Raw genomic sequence first — 19,398 nt, 5'->3', positions numbered from 1 at the left:
GATTAAAACATGTTAACTTTCATAATGCAACGATTCTGACATTTCTATGTGATTGCAGATGGACGTGCGAGATTCTGTCTACAACATAATCATTGTCCCAAATCTGGACCGTATAAAACCATTATAATTACTACTTTAGAGATGCTTTTAAATTGGATTCATTATATTATTTCCCTGGGATTTTTGCAACAATCCTTTAAGCGGCGGTCAAACCTTGTCAGCAAACAGTTTTTTGTTGACTTGCGTTTCGCCTCAAGACAGTAGGTGGCGGTAGATAGCAGTTAATGGCTTTGTCTCAAAAGTGTTTTCATCACTTCGCAGGAGAGACCACTGACGTCGTCTCCGCTTCACCCCCGACGGCTCGCAAAGTCCATTTCGCAGCACCCCCCCCTCAGTAAAAATATCCTAGAAGCAAATTGGCTTGAGTCAAACAACATAAGTTCCCTGACTCCGCTTTGAAGAAAAACAAGCGTTTGAACAGACGGCCCCGCCAAGGATGGTTTAGGGCGCCGCTCGTCACATCTCGTCTCCTTGAGCGGGCCCGCAACAAACGCAGCGCAACAAAACGTTCAAATTGTCTCCCTTGCACTTCAAACAACTTTGAGTTACTCCAAGCTCTAATGATGCACATCTCTTTGTTTACAGCCTGTTTGTTTTTGATAATGACGGCAATTGGCGGCACTCTTCTTGACTGATGACTGCACGTTTTGTCCAAAACAACAAAACAAAACTCTGAAATGATGGTTCCCATAAAGTGCATTGTGAGAGAAAGGCTATGCGTGTGCATATGCTACACAAAGTAAATGCGTGTGTGTGAGAGCGAGACAGAGAATGTGGGTAAAACTCTGAGAGGATATAAAATGGCAGGTATGTGTGAGACGGATAAAGAACGGACAAAATGTGTGAGGCTGTGAGGGAAAACTGAGAAAATGTGAAGTGTGTTTGCAATAGTGAAAGTCTATGTGAGAATATGTGTGAGAGCATGAGTTAGTCAGGAAATCTGTATGGGAAAGAAATTGTGTGAGTAGGGCCTTATAGAACGAGTTTTCATTTTGGGGGATACAGAAAAAGTCTATATACAGTGGACCCCCGTATTACAGCGTCCCTGGCTTACGTTATTTTCATGTTACGACGTGGAATACTGAGTTTTTTCATCCTCTCTTTATAGCATTTTTCCAGTTTTGCGATTAAAAACAACTGTCATGACCCTAGGGTCTTGGCTGTATTTGTGTTGTTTCGTCTCCATCTGCAGGGATTTTTAGGTAATTGCACTTATTTTCAGTTGCCGTCACACTTGCCTATCTGCAACGCGTCACTACAATTCCGGTCTGCTATTGGTCTGCGTCTCCTTACGGAGATGCTGGTCTGTTATTGGTCGGCCTCACTCGTTTCAAAATGGTGGAACGATAAATCTATCTATCTATCTATCTATCTATCTATCTATCTATCTATGCACAGAGAACGTAAAACAGGAAACGGAAATGCGATGCGACCCGGCAAATTAAAAGCATGCATTTCAAAATAACATAAAAACAACGTCACAAACTCTAACGCTTGAAGAATTCTTAACATAGTTATTAACTAATATTATTTAGTTGTTTGATGAATACAGTACTTTTTTGCTTTTTTTCAATTTTTTTCGATTTTTGTGCATTTTTTTAATTATTTTTTATTTTTAAATATTGTATATATATATATATATATATATATATATATATATATATATATACGACGCTCTCACCTTTCGCTCGACACGTGATAGCCGGGGTCCTCCGCAGCCACGGGCGGGGATGGGGGAGTGAGGTATTTGGTGGGGGCAAACTGTGCCGCACTGTGCGGCTGTTGCTTAGCAACCGTCGCCGCCTCAGGGGAGGATAGTCGCTACAAAGACAACAAGGGAGGACAAGAAAAATGAAGTGAGGCGTAATCAAGGATGAGCCGGCGAGGTCAACCGTCACTCGCCGGCCACAAGATTAGGTACACCATGCCACCCGTCCCATATTTTCAAAACTATTCTCCTGTATCTGCCTTCTGGAAAGCTAAAATGCAAACTTTTTTTTTTTGTAGACTGCTTTTATGCTGATTCTGTGGTACTGTTGTTGCAGGTGTGCGTGTGTGTGTGTGCGTGAAGCTCACAAACACAGGAACAGACTGATGCTGAAGGATAAAGACATGCAGCTGAGATCTATCAAGTACGAGGCGGGCGAGAGTTCTGTGCGCTGACGCTGACTCACACACACACGCACGCACACACACACACATTCGTGGAGCAATCTCAGTGTGAGTTTCATTCCCATCATGGTACGTTTTCTCGTTTGAGCTCTTTGTGTTGCTGCACTCATCTTGCCGTGGATGCTAGTCAGCAGGAGACATTTCAGATTTTTGTGAGAGTGTGTGTGTGTCTTTGTGTACAAAGTACAAGGCCCTGCAGGAGAGTTGAAGGTCACCTCGCTTAAGGAGGCCAACACAAAAACACAGAACAAAAGGTGGGGGGATTAAAAACAAAAAAGATGGAATAATTTCTACTATATTCATGACTATAGCCGTCAATGGCAGTGAACGAGTTAATGATTCGATGAAAATGTATTAAAATGTAAAACATGTCTATGAATCCATTCATGAAGAATTTTCTGTCCTTTTTGTACAACAGCCCTGATTGATGGAGGCGTGTCTCAAAATGAGGTGGGGCTAAAGTTTGACTCCGCCCACATGGACTCGTTTTCTTTTTTTGTCAAATGTCCTTGTTTTGTTTGACAAACTAAACCGATGAAGTCAATTTTATAACTATGTTATATAGCTGTCAAATATTGGAAAAATAAAAAGCTTAGTCTTCAAAAAAAGCCTAATTAGCCTTTCGCGTGCTGACCTATCCTGCGCGAGTTTATCTTGAGCGTGCGCAGATCCGTCCGCGACTTATGCGCATGCGCAGACCCCTCCGTCTGCTCCGCTTGATTGTCTTTTTTTGACGGTCCACCGCTCACAACGTCAAGTTTATTTAACAAAGAAAACACTTTACGCAGCATATTTTTGTATGATTATATATTTTTTACAGTTGTAAGTTGTTAGAAAAAGAAAAACAATTGAGCATCGAAATCCTCAATTAATCATGGGCAAAGTAAACTACTGTTTGACGGAAGTGGACGTAATGGCGATTTTGGCATCCTTTCTGGATGAACGAGGGACCGCAGAGCCACGGAAACACATCCAGGGTGTTCAGGGGCCCTGAAAATGTAACAATTCACGTTGGTTCTGACTGTATCGGCGACTGGGTTCAAATGACGCCCTCCACGTTGAAATGACTGTCTGCAATACTACATGTCCCCACCAGAGGGCACGCAATAAATGATTGCGGTAAGGCGATCGTTTTTAAGTGTTTTGATGTTGAAGTTAAAAATTAAAAAAAAAAATTGTCGCTGCAAGACGATGCCTCGTTTGAAAAAGTACACCAAGGAAAGATTTTTTTTCATTTAGGTGTTAAACGGTCGATAAATCCCCGTGGTTCAAGTCAGGGGAAGGTTGAGATTAGTCGATAGTTTTTTTTAATGTTAAATTAAGTGTTAAATAATAATACGCTTGATGTTCCAAGAAGGTACTTCATTCTAAACGGCAAGGGAATAATTATAAATAATTATAAAGGCATTAAAAAGGCCGTGAATCATTGCGGTCAAACGGTTTTGGTGGGCCTGAAAGTGCCGCAATACCCTGCGTCTCCGCATGGTGGTAGTAGAGTCATGAATTTGAAAGCCCTTGCAATTTTAACCCCCGAGCGGGTTCATTCTGGCGAATTGGCGACCTTGCAGGCCCCCAAAATAAACAAGCCCTGTTTTGTCTTCTGTCTGTTTATCAAGCGTGCGCATCACTTTCCTCTTTTTGCCTTTAGCCCATTTGCATAGTTTACGTCTTCCTCCAAATGCATTCGGTTTTTTTTTTCTAGAGAGCTAAAAGCGTCGGAGTGTCTTTTTAGGTTTTGTGGCGGAGGGGCGCTCTTGCGCTTCCGTCGAGGATTACTGCTTCTCTGCTGTGTGTATTTTAAAGCGAAATAAAGCGCACCCGAGTCCAGAGGTCCGAACCGGAAGGTGTGTGAGCAAGCCATCAAGGTACTTTACGACGCCCTAATAGTTTTTTTTTTTTTCCTGGCTGTATTGTGCCGTGTGGGTTCGTCCCGCCTTGCAGCCCTCGAACTGGGTTTTTACTCTCTCGTGCGTCGTCTCCACCCCCCTCCCCTTACCTTCCCCTCCCCTCCCCTCCCCGCTCGGTTCTGGTGTTCCGGCTCTGGTCCCGGCGGTTCTGCCAGTACGCTGCGAGCCTCCGTGCGGTTCGGACCGGCGTCGGGTTTGCGACGTGGTCGTGTTGCAGTGCCAACCCAGTCGAACCGGATCTCATCATTTATCGGACCCAGGCTCGCTTCTTTATTTTTTTTACATTTTTTTCTAATTAAAGCAATCAAGCAAGTTCGGATGCTTTTTATCTTGTAACTCTTGAAAAAGACGCTTTCATCTTTCCACGTTTTGGATTTTTTTTTAAAGCTCGGTTGGATGTACAAGCTGCGCGGACGGATTGTGATGTGCACCGATTGGACTTTTTCACAAAGCTTGATGAAGATGCGGAACCTGCTGGCACAATTTCGCGTTTAAAGCGTTTTTTGTTGTTGTTGTTGTTTGTTTTCGGACCGAAATGCGTTTTTTGATGTGTGCTGCGCAAGGTAATGCAAGGAAGAGGGTGCACACGCAACAAGGGAGCCTTCTTCCAAACTGACACAATTGAGGCACGAGAAGACAATCGCTTCTGCTTTCTGATTCATTTGACAACATTGGATTCGCTGGAGTTCTATTTGCGTCCTGGAACAACGCCATTTTATTTCCCAGGGTGCAGAAAGGAGCACTAATGGCACATTAACGTGGAAGTCATGGGAATGCCGCCGAAATAGCTCAGAAAGTTTTTTTATTATTATTATTTTATTTTTTTCGTCGATCTCAGTGCATCCATGAGGTTGTGAGTCACCTCCAGTTTGGGAAGGCTTCTTTTTTTTCTGTTTGGCAGCACCACTTGCGGTTCCGAATTTGGAGATGGCGCGTCTATGGAGTGTGAATGGATTGTGGGTCCTGCTGGCGTTTGTACTGGATTTATTGGGAACCACGGCCAGCAACATGGAACCCATCTACTGGAATTCCCTCAACGAGAGGTAAGGACGAAGATCTTGCTTCCATATGGAGAACTTGAGTGCGCGTTTTCAGTGCAGTTATGGCAATTATATCATGGTTATCCTTTCAATGATTTGATGCTCAGAAATGCGATTCCGAGAACTGCGTTTCAAAGAAAAAAAAAGTCTCGAAAGCCCTCTTATATGCAACAAGTCAAGCGCCAGTTAAAAATAAAAAATAGGACGTTAATTAACACGCACCTTTTGCTCTCCATTTATCTATTTATTTATTATTTCGAGACGGTGAAAGTACAGCAGCTGCTCACAACACCTGCGGCACCACAAAAGCTTTTGTTAAAGGGCTTTCTAATCGTTTGAAAGTGCTCATCACATCCGTCGTCATTTGACCGATTTGGCATACTATTTATTAATTTATTTATTTTTTCAGAGGGCCTTAAACCGTCCTTTATTTAATTTTTGGGTAGCCCAACCCGGTTGGAGTTTACACGCAAACAAAAAAGAGAGGAAAAAAAAGCCGTTCAGACCGTTTGCGTTGAAACAACTTATTCATTTCCGACAAGATACCGATATTGCAGTTTATATACCGATACCAAATGATAACATGGAATACTATGTAAACCAGTAACATTACTCGGTTAGTTAGTTTACAGGCAAACAAACGACACAAATTCGCATGTCTTGTGTTTAAAATAACCACAAAATAAGCCTTTGAAGTGGCTAGCTTGATGCTATAACTATGTAGCTTCTATTACGGAGTCCAGTGACAACTTTTTAAATTCCTGTACCATACTGATATTGTAGATTAGAGTAGTATTCAAAGTGAAAAACAAGTTATCAGCAGGAATGACGCGTTTGTTTTTGTTTGAAAAACAACACAATGGTTGGATTACTTGCAAACAAAAAACAAAAATTGACTTATAGTGTATTTCAATAACGCCCGTAGCGTAGCCTTTCATTACGCTAGCTTGATGCTACTAAATACCTTCTATTGAGGTATGCTGATACAACTTCTTTGCACTTGCGATACCAATATCAGAGGCTAGAGCACTGTCTGATATCAAATGATACAGTATCAGCAGTAAAGACACACTGTCTTTTAAAAGTATGAAATGTTGAAAGAAACTTTATCAAGCAAAACCCAACAGTCAGCAACACTTTAAAGTTTACTGCAAAACAAAACAAATATTAACACCTTTTATACACAGCTTAGCCTTTCCGTCCATTAGCATGATGCTAAAGCTAAATAGCAACCTTTCAGGGTGCCCTGACTTTTTCACGACAGATACGATTCCAGTATCTATGTATTTATTTATTTTAGTTTAAATGAATAGTCATAGGGGAAAAATAGAAAGGTCTTGATCAAGGGTTCCTATTCAAACAAAGAAAAATATCAACTGGTGGGATCAGAATATATAAACAAATTTATTCTAAACATTTGACTCACATAAATTTGACCTCAAGAATGATAATGTACTTCAATAAAATAAACGGGAACAGGAGCTGAATCTGGAATGGGCTGCCTGTTTACGGGAGCTAACGACAGGGATTTTGGATATTGACAAAATATCATCTGATATCATTTTATATATATGTAAAAACAGTTGGGTTAGAAATTGCACAATTATGGGTCAACAAAGACTTGATATCTTCATCAATTTGTCAAAGGCTCAAAACTTCGGCAAAACTACCACATTTTTTAGGTTATCTTGCACAAAATGACTTTTTTTTTTTTTTTTTTTTTAACCTGTATTTTGGGTCAAATTGACCCTAATGTTGAGTCTTCTCTTAGTTGATCCACATTTTTTTGAATCCAATTTTTCTGGGGCCCCTTGAGCAACAATTTAGAAAAACTCACAATCATATATTCTTTATCATCCGTAAAGAATGATTAATGTTAATGCTGTACTGATAACTTGAGAGGAGCTCAATACACATCCATCTAAATCAGGGGTGTCAGATTTGATATAGAGGAAAATCTGTTCCGAGGTGGGCCGGACCAATAAAATCTTGGTGGTTATTTACATAACTTTAAAACAACAACTTTGGATGTATTATACTTTGTTACCACTGTCCTAAATAGTACAAACAAAACATCACTATTTATTATGAAACATTTCAAGTTTTTCGTCTCATTTTTATACTTTAGAAAATCCTCTCGCGGGCCGGATTAAAATTGTTTGCGGGCCAGAAGCGGCTCGCGAACCGCAGGTTTGACACACTTGATCTAAATGGTATTGTTATTATTTCGATTCTTAAAAAAAACAAAAAAAAAACAGCTATTGACTCAAGTCTAGGCAGCGCTGAACTTGTAAAAAGTGAAGCTTGTTAGAGGGGAACTTTGTGAAGAACCGGGACGCGGGAATTTGTCAGCGATGCGAGCGCACGTCCAGTTTTTTGTTTTCTTAGGGAGCAATGAGCAAATCCGAATGCATGAACACATTTTTGGTGGATCTCAAATTGACACTCAGGCGCTCTCTCGCCGTTTTTTTTTTCCTTTTTTTTTATGGGGGTGCGATGTGAGTGTGAGTGTGTGTGTGGGGGGTGCGTTCGTGCGCTGGAGGCTACAGCCAGTCTGGCTTTTCCTTTTTCCGTGCGGGATGCAACAGTGTGCGGGAGCCCCCCCTTCCCACTGTGGAGTCAGGCGTGAAGCCTCTAATGAGGGTTTTTGTTGTCAGCAGTGGGTGGATTCAGCCCACAGGGTTTTGAAAAGGGGAGGGGGGGCAGTTTTGCATTTCTGGCTAAGCTAACTGCTAGCAGGCTTTTCCAGGTGTGTGTGCTATTGTTTCCTAATGGAGTTTTAGCGGTGCAAGGTGTCCTGGTTGGCAATTAACGTTAGGGAGGGGGGAGTAGTGCTTTGACGCCACACTCTGAGTCATCTGCTCATATATGCAAAGTACAAAGCCTGTTGTACGCCATTGTGTGCCTTCACAAAGCTTAGCATTCATACTTAATCAGCTTAGTCCGTCCTTCACTTTATTTCTTTTTTACACACATGCATGCACTTTCCGCCTTTTCCGTTGCATGCTCACATAGTGCTGGGAAAAAAAATGGTACCTTACATACTGTATTTTTAAAGCCTTCAATTTTCTCAAAAGCTGACAGTGCGCGTTATTATCCAGTGCACCTTTTGCAGCCGCTAAAACCGAGTGTTTTCATTTTTGGGGGACGAAAAAATAAAATAACTTAATCGCCATGTAAATTCTTTCGTTTTTACCTCTGCATTTCAGATATAAATGTATTTTTTTTACAGTTAAATCCAAACTCAAAACACCCCGTTAGATATTTTGATGTGCTATTTATATGCTCCGATTTTGAAGCAAATTATAGGGAGACAACACTGCCGGTTTTTGCAAATGAAAGCATACGTTTTTAATATATGCGGAAACTGTTTTTAAAACAACAAAACTTGCAATTTGATTTAATGAATTCTAATATTTAATTATATTATAATTAAACGGACTTACCTGATCGTTTTGTTGAGATTTTGTTGGATGCATGACGCAACCCCAGCTACTACTGTACCCGTAGCTTCTATTCTGTGTGCCTTATAATGAGGTGCGTCTCATGTTTGAAAACAGTTTTAATTAGGCCATTCATTGAAGTTGCGCCTTATAAGCAGGTGCGCCTTATAATGTGGAAAAGACAGAATAAATTTTTTTGCCCTCCAATAATAGGGCTAGTGCTGTCGATAACCAATATTCTTAGAATTTATTGTCTTTTTTTTTTTGTTTGCATAGCTACCTAGCCCTAAAATCCTAAACTTTCTCTTAGAAAATCCTCAAACAAATGAAAGGATTTTTTTTCCTATCATTTTCTTGTTGTTCGTTTTCTTGCTAGCTCGCGCGCACATAAGCAAAGTACTCATTTATCGAATGCTGCTAGCATCTTCACTGGCTTTATAGTTCAGCCAATGATCATTAGCTCTAAAATCTCTGAATTTTTGACTTTTAAAAATTGCCCACATACACATACAGGGTGGTTATTGTCATAATGGGGACAAAACTCTAAAAGGAAGTCGACACTCAAAAAAATGTCTGAACTCAAACCGTCCCCACAAGTCCAAGAGGCCCCCACAAAGAAAGCGAAACCCCAGATTTGTTCCCCGCATTGTTCCAAAAACCAAGTGAACACACGCACACACAATGGGGTTTTTTCATCATCGTGGGGACCTCATTTACATAATGCACTTCCCAGTAAGATTTTTAAACATTACAACCAAAACTGAATTAAAAACTAAATACAGGTGTCAACCTCAAGACCTTGCGGCCAAATCTCTCGCAATCGGAGCTTGCCACCTTCATCGACCATAAAAGGAGTGATGTCATCATATGACTCGATCGGAGGAATGTGCAGAAATAGATTAAGATGATGTCATGATGCTGTCACCCCCTGACTTGATATTGAGGGTCTCAAGAGTGGAAGGAGGGTGCTAGCTAAACACTGTGGATGCTAGGGGGCTGGAGCACTGTTTTTTAATTGGGGGGGGGTCTCCTCACGCAAGTTGTAATACAAGGATCCCCCCTACGTTTAATCCCCCTCCCTCCTGCTTCCACTTCCTCAATAATTCATTAATCGCCTGCTAAACTGGCACCGGATAAAACACATGCTAACTAGGCTAAGCGTTTCCACTACAAACAACAAAATGAAAGTGAGGAGATTTTGTTGGAAATCTTTAGAGTGGGGAAAAAAAAGCGTCACAAAACGTTGCAAAAATAATCTGTCAACACAGGTGGAAAGGAGGCACCTGCACCATGTCATTAGCTAACTTAAAAAATATGTTTAAAGAGATTCTTTAGGGGTGTTCTTAACAATATGTCATATGTAGAAATGTTCCTAATATTTTGACCTGACCACCCAAAGGAAGACTATGATAATATTACAATAAAATAACCCAATAGAATGTAAAGAATTGAACTTTTTGTGCTGCAATTCAAATCATTGAACAGCTCCTTCTGCTGTGCTTTTCTTGCCCACCAGGGGCAGTATAAAACACAAAGAAAGATAGCAAGTGGAAGTGACTCTAAACTTTTGGACTAATTTATGTAAAACACATTTGCATTTTATGATGCGCTGTATACATTTAACATGACCGTAATAAATATTTATAATATGTATTATATATTCTATTTTGTATATTTTTGCATTAAATATTTCTTTATATTATTATAATACTGTATTATCATATGTATTTTATATTTTTATAATACTTTTATTATATTTTATTAAGAATTACATTTAAAAGTGTAAAATGTATGATTGAATTTGGGCTCCAAAATAACATTTATTTTAATACTGTATACATAAATCTGCATTTTCCATTTGTTTACTTGGATTTTTACCCCCCCCCCCCCCCACCAAAAAAAAACAAGCAAAAAGCAGGACATTTAATGATAAAAAAAGAGGATATTTTTCTCACTCTGATTGTGCAGAAAAACAACTAAAATAATTTTTTAATGATTAGTTTTGTCATATTACAAAATTTGTAAAAATATTGATCGTGCCTGTCCAAAGTTTTTAATTATCTTATTTTGATTCAACACAACAATAGTCTACTTTTATAGTGGAGTAAAAAAAATCTGAAAATATTCATGGTTGAGAGGCTGAATTTCGGACGAATTTTCGGTCTTCAAATGTTTAATCGATTAGTGATGTGATCAAACTGATTCGTCTGATAATTGATTATTTCTTTCTTACTGAATACAATTCATTTTTCGGCGAGGTTAACGAATCATATGCCTTTGGCGCGTGTTGTATTGTCTGTCTACCTGTGTTGCGCCACTGTTTTTTGTTCTGATATGAATTCCATCATAAAGAATGGCAATCAATGCTAATCAGTAGTTTTGTATATAGGCTAAGCAAACTAGGAGGCAAAGCAATAAACAGATAGAAGGCGCTTTTTCAATTTTTTTGAAAGATTGCGCCCTTCCCAACAACCCCAAATGGTTGCGTAAGATTTGAGGCGCAGAAGAGGGCGAGGGCGCAAAAGATAGAGCGGCGAGGAAGCGCGGTCAGGGTCCTTCCCGCTCGCTCGGGATGGAGCGGACGGACGGAGTGAGTGATTGCCTTTGGGTCGGAGCCGCGGCGAGCCGCTTCCTGGCCACATGCGAGCGGCCCAAACCTCCCATTCCTCACGGCTGACACCTCCCGCCACGTCCGACCGCAGGAGGGCCGAGCGGGTGAAATCCGGTAAGCTTTTAAAGGAACTTTCCGGGCCCGGCCGCCACTTTGATCGGCTCGGCATGAACTCCTCCGAGAACTGGCAGCTCCGCGCTTCTTATAATAAGTTGGGCCAAAGAAGAGTCGAAAAGCTTCAACACGCGCGTCTCCTACTCGTAATAAGGAGACAAGTCGTTGCCATGGCCACCCGTCATTTATGTTTCTGCTCTGTTATCGAGCGTTTTTCAGCATGACGTCACATCTGCACCGACTTTCATGGTGTGTGCGCATATATATGTGTGTGTATATATATATGTGTATATATATATATATATATATATATATATATATATATATATATATATATATATATATATATATATAGTACTTGAAAAATAAAAAGTACATTTTAAATGTATTTTCATTGATTCTATTTAATAAAATCAAATTTTTTACTACTACTTTATTCTTTAAAAGTAAATACATTTTTAAATTAAAAAAATTTACATATTTATTTAGAAATGTTTTTAAATTTAAAGAATAAAATAATCATAAAAATAGAGAATACCTGAAAAATAAAAAGTACATTTTAAATTTATTTTCATTGATTTTATTTAATAAAATCCAATTTTTTACTACTACTTTTTTCTTTAAAAGTTAATACATTTTTAAATTAAAAATTTATACATATTTATTTAGAAACGTTTTTAAATTTAAAAAATAAAATAATCATAAAAATTGAGAGAGTACCTGAATAATAAACTAGACATTTTAATACTTTTTTTTGATTAAATAAAATGTTATTTTTTTAAATTTAACAGGATAACAGGTATTTTTATTAGTTAATTATTAGTTAATAAAATACAATTTTATTAAATAAAAGAACATTATATTTTATTAAATAATAAAAATACATTTTAAATGTATATTCTATTATCTATCTATCTATCTATCTATCTATCTATCTATCTATCTATCTATCTATCTATCTATCTATCTATCTATCTATCTATCTATCTATCTATCTATCTATCTATCTATCTATCTATCCATCCATCTATACACACCATTTAGTTCTAAGTTTTTTCATGTTCCATTTAACTTGCTCTTAATTTGAAAAGAAATCTGTACTGTTCCTGTTACGGCATTAGAAAGCATGAACTTTCCTTAGAGCTGTTCTATACCACTTTTTTTAGTATCAAGTACGACTTTATGCTAGCTAGTTGTAGCATAGCCAGCGCCAACGAAGGAACAAACGTTGCCACGGCAACGCGCACAGCAGGCAGTTCAGCTCACGGCCCTTCTCTGCGCAGGCTTTGTACGCGCTCCTCAAACGCACGGGTACGCTGGTAATTAGCGCTTAAAAGAGCGCGGCCCATCTGGCTTTGGCGTTAACCCACCGTTGTTGCAGCGCGACCTCGGAAAACTCACGCTCCATTTCCTGTACTAAATATAACCTGAATGGGACCGGTGTCATAAATACCAGATTACATTTTGGAGCTTTTTATATGAGGCTGTGCTGAGAAAAGCAACAACTTTTTTTGAACCTGAATCACATGGCGGGTAAAACCATCCATTTTTTTTCCCCCCTTAACTTGTGTGGGCCTCACAAGAATGTCCTTTGATAGGTCGCTTTGAGCAACAAGGTTCACACGTTTCTTCTGATACTACAAACTAGTATTTTCTAGTTACCGTTAGATTTAACGTTATTATTTAAGGCTGCTTCCAGGGGCGCAGCTAGATGGTGGCTAAGGGTAGCCATGGCCACCCCTCGTACAAAAAAGGGCAACATTTTGATATGTATGATTCTATTTACTTTTTTTTTTTTTTTTTTTTGGGAGCCATTTTTACATGCATGAAGTATTCTTGGAGCTCTTAATAACTACGAGTCGTTTAAGCAAGATGGTGAGAGCCATGGCCACTCCTGAGGCACTAGGGGCAAAAATTTTTGGAGGGGGGTGCATGCATGATGTATTTCTCAACTTCTTGACCCCTTTGACCCCTTGACGTCTGCCAGTTATTTATATGAACATCAAATTTATATAATTAAAATAAAAGCATGGCCAACCCTCACTGAGGTGTCGTAACCCTCTGGTTACTCCCAGGCTGAAATTGATGATTATTTTGATCATGAAATAATCAGTATGTTATTTTGTCAATCATATTTTAAAAAAAAAATATTTTGACTTCAATCTCTTTAATAAAAACAAGTTATCCCTTCGAATTAACATTGCAGAATTTTTATAATGATTTGATAATTATTGATTCAGTATACTGAAAAGTATTCCATTTGACTTGTTTATTAATTGTGGTGTATGGTGTATATTGTACACACATCATCACCCCGGGTAAAAATGGATGCTGCGCAATTTCGGGTATTTATAGAAAAATTAACTCGAGCTTTTTCACAAAGAAAAGGAAAAACAAGCGCTTCGAGTACATTCGCTACACTGGTGAGGCGTTCACTGACCACTCACAATGTGGGAAATCTTAAAACCCTTAAATGCGCAACAAATGTATAATTTATGGATATGAACACAAGAAAATATAAAGATGAGATTTAACAAAAGTTTAAAGTTTGTATTTGTGGATTTATTATGCCAATATTTTCTGTTTTATTGACAAGAAATATCGGTTCCAAGTACCGGTTTTTGGACTCTTGAATAATCAGTATCAGTATGGGTAAGTGTGAGTTTTGTTGCATGTCCGGTGCGTTTGGTGTCTTCCATTTTTCTTTTTTAAACAGCCCATCCCCCTCACGGCCCATGCCAGAAGCCTGCTTTTCCAAAGGGTCGAAGTGGGCGGGGCTAATGGGGGTCTCCTACTTTGGGGCTGAATCGTGCGTGTGTGCAGCGTTGTAGTGTTTGCTTCTTTCACGTCAATTTTTTCCCGTTTATTTGCGTGACCTGGCCACTGTAAACACCATTTTTTTCTTTTTTCTTTTTTTGTGAGCCCTACGCGATAAAGCGAGGACATCCTTTTCCGAGCGCTAGTTTGAGTGCTTGTCAGGCGTGGGTGTGCGGGCTCGTATACGAGCCTGCGTGGGCTGCGTGTGTACACTGCCCCCCCCCCCCCCCCCCGCCCCCACCCCCATGTGATTACTGCTGGCATTATTTGCAAAACAAGGCAGACAAAGGCACTTTTGGGCGTGAAAACAACAGAAAGCGGCCAGCGCCACTTGACCCTATCAAGCGGTGATGAGGTGATGTGTGTGGGGGGGCGGCTTGTAAAGCCAGAGGAGAGCTAATCCCTCTAGTAATGCCCCCCCCCCCCCCCCACCCCGCCATGTCCTGTGCTCTAACGTGGCGCGCTGGACTGTCAATCATTCAACAAAGCTGTCTGTAAGGGGATTAGGCATCAGTGGACTGGCCCTATACCCCCCCCCCCCCCCCTCTGTCCACGTTGCCTTTTCACCCCTTTATTCCACCTCCATTTGGCCCCTTCTTTTTGCAAAAGTGATAATTTACTACATAAAGAAAGAAAGAATAATTACACTAACATTATCCTCGTTAATTGTTCTTGGCAAGTCACAGTGTCCCGGCACTTTGTTTTTTTTTTTTTCTTGTAAGATACGGTGGTCCTGAAGGGCAAATCACAGAAACAAAAAGCTAAGAAAACAAACAAAAAACAAAACAAAAATACCTTACAAGAGAGAAGCACACGATTTAGAAAAAAAACATGTTAGAAAAAAAGCACGGACAAAAAAAGACGCAAATAAGAAAAATGACGCTCGCAAGAAAAAAGGTGCACAGACGAAAAAAGACGCAAATAAGAAAAATGACGCTCGCAAGAAAAAAGGTGCACGCTAGAAAAAAAGACACATGCAAGAAGAGGACAAACCAGAAAAAAGGTGCATGCAAGAAAAAAGAAGCAAACAATAAGAAAGAATCCAAACAAGAAAATAGAAGCAAATGTGTGTGTCCTTTTTTTGTTTGCTTCTTTTTTCTTGCATTTATCCTTTTTCTTGTTTGCATATTTTTTTAATAGTCTTTTTCTTGTTTGCTTGATTTTTCTTGCGTGTCTCCTTTTTTCTTATGTGTCCATCTTAACGTCTTTTTTTACGTGCTTCCTTTTTCTTCTTTGCATCTTTTTTCCTGTTGCAATCCTTTTCTTGTTCCTTGCTTCTTTTTTTCTTGCATTTGTCTATTATCTTGTTTGCTTCTTCTTTTGCTTGCATCTTTTTCTTGCGAGCGTCTTTTTTCTTGTTGACTTTTTCTCTCGCACGTCTTTTGTAAATTCATATTTTGTGTATTTATATTTAAGGTTATATATTTGTTCCTTGTTGTATTCCAGATTTCCCTCATTATGAGCTGTCAGTGAACGCATCACCAATGTAACTTTGCTCTCCAAACAGTTGTTTTTCTTATTCCTCATGAAGCAGCTTGAGTTTATTTTACAATAAATACCCGCAACATCCGTGTTCCAGCAAATTTGTGATCGCGTGTGTATGCTCTAACATTGCCACTCTTAATTGAATCAGCTGGAGACACCATAACTTTTACACGATCCTCTCTGTTTTAGTAATATTCCTGCATGTGAACATGGTTGGACACGGACGTTGGTTCAGTTTGCTCGCTTCTTTTATTGAAAATAATGCAGTAACTACCCCAAAAAAATGTCTATTTGGGGAATTACGATAATTATTTTTCAAATGAACAAGCATCCAATCATATTTAAATGCCACCTTTGGAGATTAAGAGAAGAAAAGCTCTCATTAACAGTGAATCACAATATTAGCCGTATTGAAAGGTTGACTTTTGAACAGCACGGTAAACAGTGAAGCCGGTTATGCGCCTTTGCCAAATGGGAACATTATCAAAAGATCCTTTGCAGTTTATCTGGCCATCTTTGTTGTGTTTAACCTGCAACCGGTTTTCCCACCTTGCACGTTGACTGTTTAGTTTTTGGGTGTTTTCTTATCTTTTCTTAGCTCTTCTTTTTTGCATCTCATTTGCTTTAATCTGACCAGTTTGACCGGTCCTCAGACACCAAAGGATTAAACGGCGCATACTGTATAAATGAATCCATGCTCAAAGTTGTCATTGAGGTTTGATGACAACTTTTTTTTTTTTTTTCGTCAAAGCTTCCATTGAGAGGCCATTTTCTTGTTAAGACAGATGGTGCAACACACACACACACCATATTTTTTTTCCACAATTACTGAACTGAGACATAGGAACTGTCTTTGTTTTGAGTTGCGCTAAATTGTGGCTGTTAGCTTCACAAGCAGCAGCTTCAAGCTGTTAGTTGCCGTTCCCACTTGAGTTTTGGAGTGTAAAGAGAATGCCAAGTATGTCATCAAACCACATAACCTGCGGAAATATTTTAGCTTAATGCTAATACACAATGCACAACGCTATAGATGAGCTAAGGAAACTAGCGGCGATGTTTCGTTAGCAATAATGGACCAATTTACAACAGTGGTTTTCAATGTGCGTATGTAAAATCTTTTCTGCAGTTTCTGCAGGTACTAGAAAATTGAACTGAATGCTTCACCACCCCGTGAAACAGTACAGTTTTCTTTTCAAGTTAAGAGCAAATTCATTGGAAAATTAAGAAACATGTAGCTAAATTTTGTTGTGACTCTTTTTCCAAAAAGTTTTTGCCTTTATTTCATTAAGTTTAATACTGATGTGCATCGCCATTAGGTATTTAGGGATTTAGGTATCAGCCTATCTAATTTAATGCGTTTATGTAAGTGTATGTATAAGTTTTGTCTGCATTAAACATGATGATGTATTATAGCCTGGGGTTAAACCCCTTAGCTGACTTGGTTTTCGTGTTACACTTATATTACTGTCTTGTGTTTCAATTGCAGTGTAACTGTAGAACCATAAACATGGTGTAAACTTCAAGTGTAAGTACTAAAATAGAAAAAAATAGAATGAGTTCAGACAGAAGTAGACCAGCGCCTGACGAATGACTAACCAGAAAAAAAACGTGTTAAATGTCACCCTCGTGTAGGCGGAAAGGTTGTTCAAAAATACACTGACGGACTGACAATTACCGACAATTACAATTGCGTATGGCTTGAAAAAAACAACAGACCGACGATGAAAAGTGGGCGGGGCTCTGACGAATGTCGGACCAGCAAAAAACGTAAGCTAACCACCTCTGCTAGACGTCCTTTAAAGTATTAAACACATTTATCAGTGGAAAATGTCATTTTTCGTACATGCCGTGGGCCTCCAATGGCCCCTGGGCCACAGTTTGCGCACCCCTGATCTAATTAGAAGGCTTGTATTTCAAGTCATGATGTCGTCTTTGAGTCCCAGCTACCAAAGCATGCAGGGAATGGGCTTTGGTTTTGAAAGAGTGTAAAAGATGTGCCCATGGGAGGGGGGGGGGGGTACACTTGTGTCCATCTCTCATCCGCCGCCCCCCTTTTCGAAGTCCGTGGCGCTTTCTTTCAATGCAGGCAGGCAGGCATCCGCCCGGGTAAGGCGGGCATATAGCTCAGGGACGAATAAAAGGCGGGAATATCCAGATAAAGCGTCAAAGTGGGGAATAAAAGGAGAAAGCAAGCTGAGAGGGATCCGCACACTTCATTTTATTAATTTACTCGGAGAAAAAGACGGAAGGAATTCCACACAATGGAGTGATGGGAGAAGGGGCGCAGGATAATCCATCCCGTGCTATGAACTGCCGGGTTAACCCTTTCCCGGCCGCCATTTTTGTCCGCGGCCCGGCCGCTAATCCGCCGGCATTCCAGACCCGTAGGCTTGAATAAACCGGCGCTTAGCCTCTGTGGGTGTTTTTTTGCGCTTGTGTGATTTTCGAGGGAAACAGTCCCAACAATGGCGCGTGGTGCGTTTCGGACCTGGGACATAATAAGTGTTCTAATCTGAGTCTTAATAACGCCGCATCAAAAAATGACGTACAAAAACAAAAAGAGCTATATAATTACCGCGATTCTTCAAATATAAAACTTTTTTCTCCCCAAAATTGAAGGACTAAAGTATTGGTGCGTCTTATAAATGGTAACTTAAAAATAATCTTTTTTTTTGAGGATAATTGATCGTTGTCACATACATCGAGTTTGATGCGCAAATGTGCCTTTTCATATCGATCGCATTTCCAATTATTACCGTCATGGGACGAGCTGATGGGTGGACGTCAATTGGCTGTTAGCAGCCAGTGCCCGTTGCAGCTAACAGCATTGTTTTTAATAAAAGAAGCAAGCAGACTGAACCACCGTCCGGGTGGAAAAGACGCAAAGGTATTCCATTTGATTCGTTTATTAATTGCGGTATTATTAAACATGAATGATGCACGATTTTCGCAAAACGAACTTGCTCTGCGTCGTGAGGAAAAGGAAAAACAATGTTACACTGACGAGGCGTTCACTGACTGCTCACAATGTGGGAAATCTGAAACAGACTTAACATTCAAAGTAATAATATATGGATATAAACACAGGGAAATTTGAAGAATTTACAATGATACATATTGTGTTTTGCTGTAGTATTTACAATTGTCCCCAAAATATTTGTGCGTCCTATCCACGGTAACCCAGAAAATACCAAAATTTGACCCTAAAAATAAGGGTGCATTCAATATACAGGTGCATCCCATTCTTGGGGAATTACGGTACAAGTAGGGGTGTGCCAAAAATAATCGATTCACATAAGAATCGGAATTCTCATTTACCACGATTCAGAATCGATTTAAAATGTCTAAGTAGCGCCTAAGTACGCACTGGTGGTACATACATACAGTATATCAAATTACATGCCACAAATGTTTCCTCTTTTTGAATACAGCTCAATTCCATAGTGTCACAAATCGACAGATACGCACATTTGTTTTACTAGAGGACTGCCTCCTGGTGGCAAAAAAAACAAAACACTCACTGGATTATAAATCGCAGGGCTCAAATCACGAGTAAAAAGTTTCGGTTTCTAGTGTTCATGAAGCTTCATTTTCCCAGTGCGCTCGTTAGCTTCCTCGGTAGCACGTCTGCCATTTTCTTTTTGTCATTGGTAGACACGTCAAGAGTGATGGCGCGCTTTCAAAGACGGCGTTGCGCTTCTTTGGAGTGACGGGTGGCGCACGCCTTGGGTCCCACAGGCGTGACATCA

The 19,398-nt window shown here is 39.7% G+C and overlaps 1 protein-coding gene across 2 annotated transcripts in view; it reads left to right on the top strand.

The window, feature by feature from the left end:
* The first annotated feature begins 3,996 nt into the window (after positions 1–3,996).
* The window catches only part of efnb3b (ephrin-B3b), an 88,276-nt gene continuing 72,874 nt past the window's right edge, over positions 3,997–19,398 (top strand). For both annotated transcript variants that reach the window (XM_088419938.1, XM_088419931.1), the window contains exons 1-2: positions 3,997–4,097; positions 4,295–5,182. In XM_088419938.1, the coding sequence (XP_088276064.1) occupies positions 5,067–5,182 (116 nt within the window). In that variant the 5' untranslated portion in view covers positions 3,997–4,097; positions 4,295–5,066. The remainder of the gene's footprint in view (positions 4,098–4,294; positions 5,183–19,398) is intronic.

This window comes from Hippichthys cyanospilos, chromosome 1 (genome assembly GCF_059441005.1).
Source record: "Hippichthys cyanospilos isolate Australia breed blue-spotted pipefish chromosome 1, RoL_Hcya_1.0, whole genome shotgun sequence".
In the NCBI taxonomy this organism is placed as follows: Eukaryota; Metazoa; Chordata; class Actinopteri; order Syngnathiformes; family Syngnathidae; genus Hippichthys; species Hippichthys cyanospilos.
Note: the sequence above shows the minus strand (reverse complement) of the source record. Positions and strands in the feature narration are given on the sequence as shown.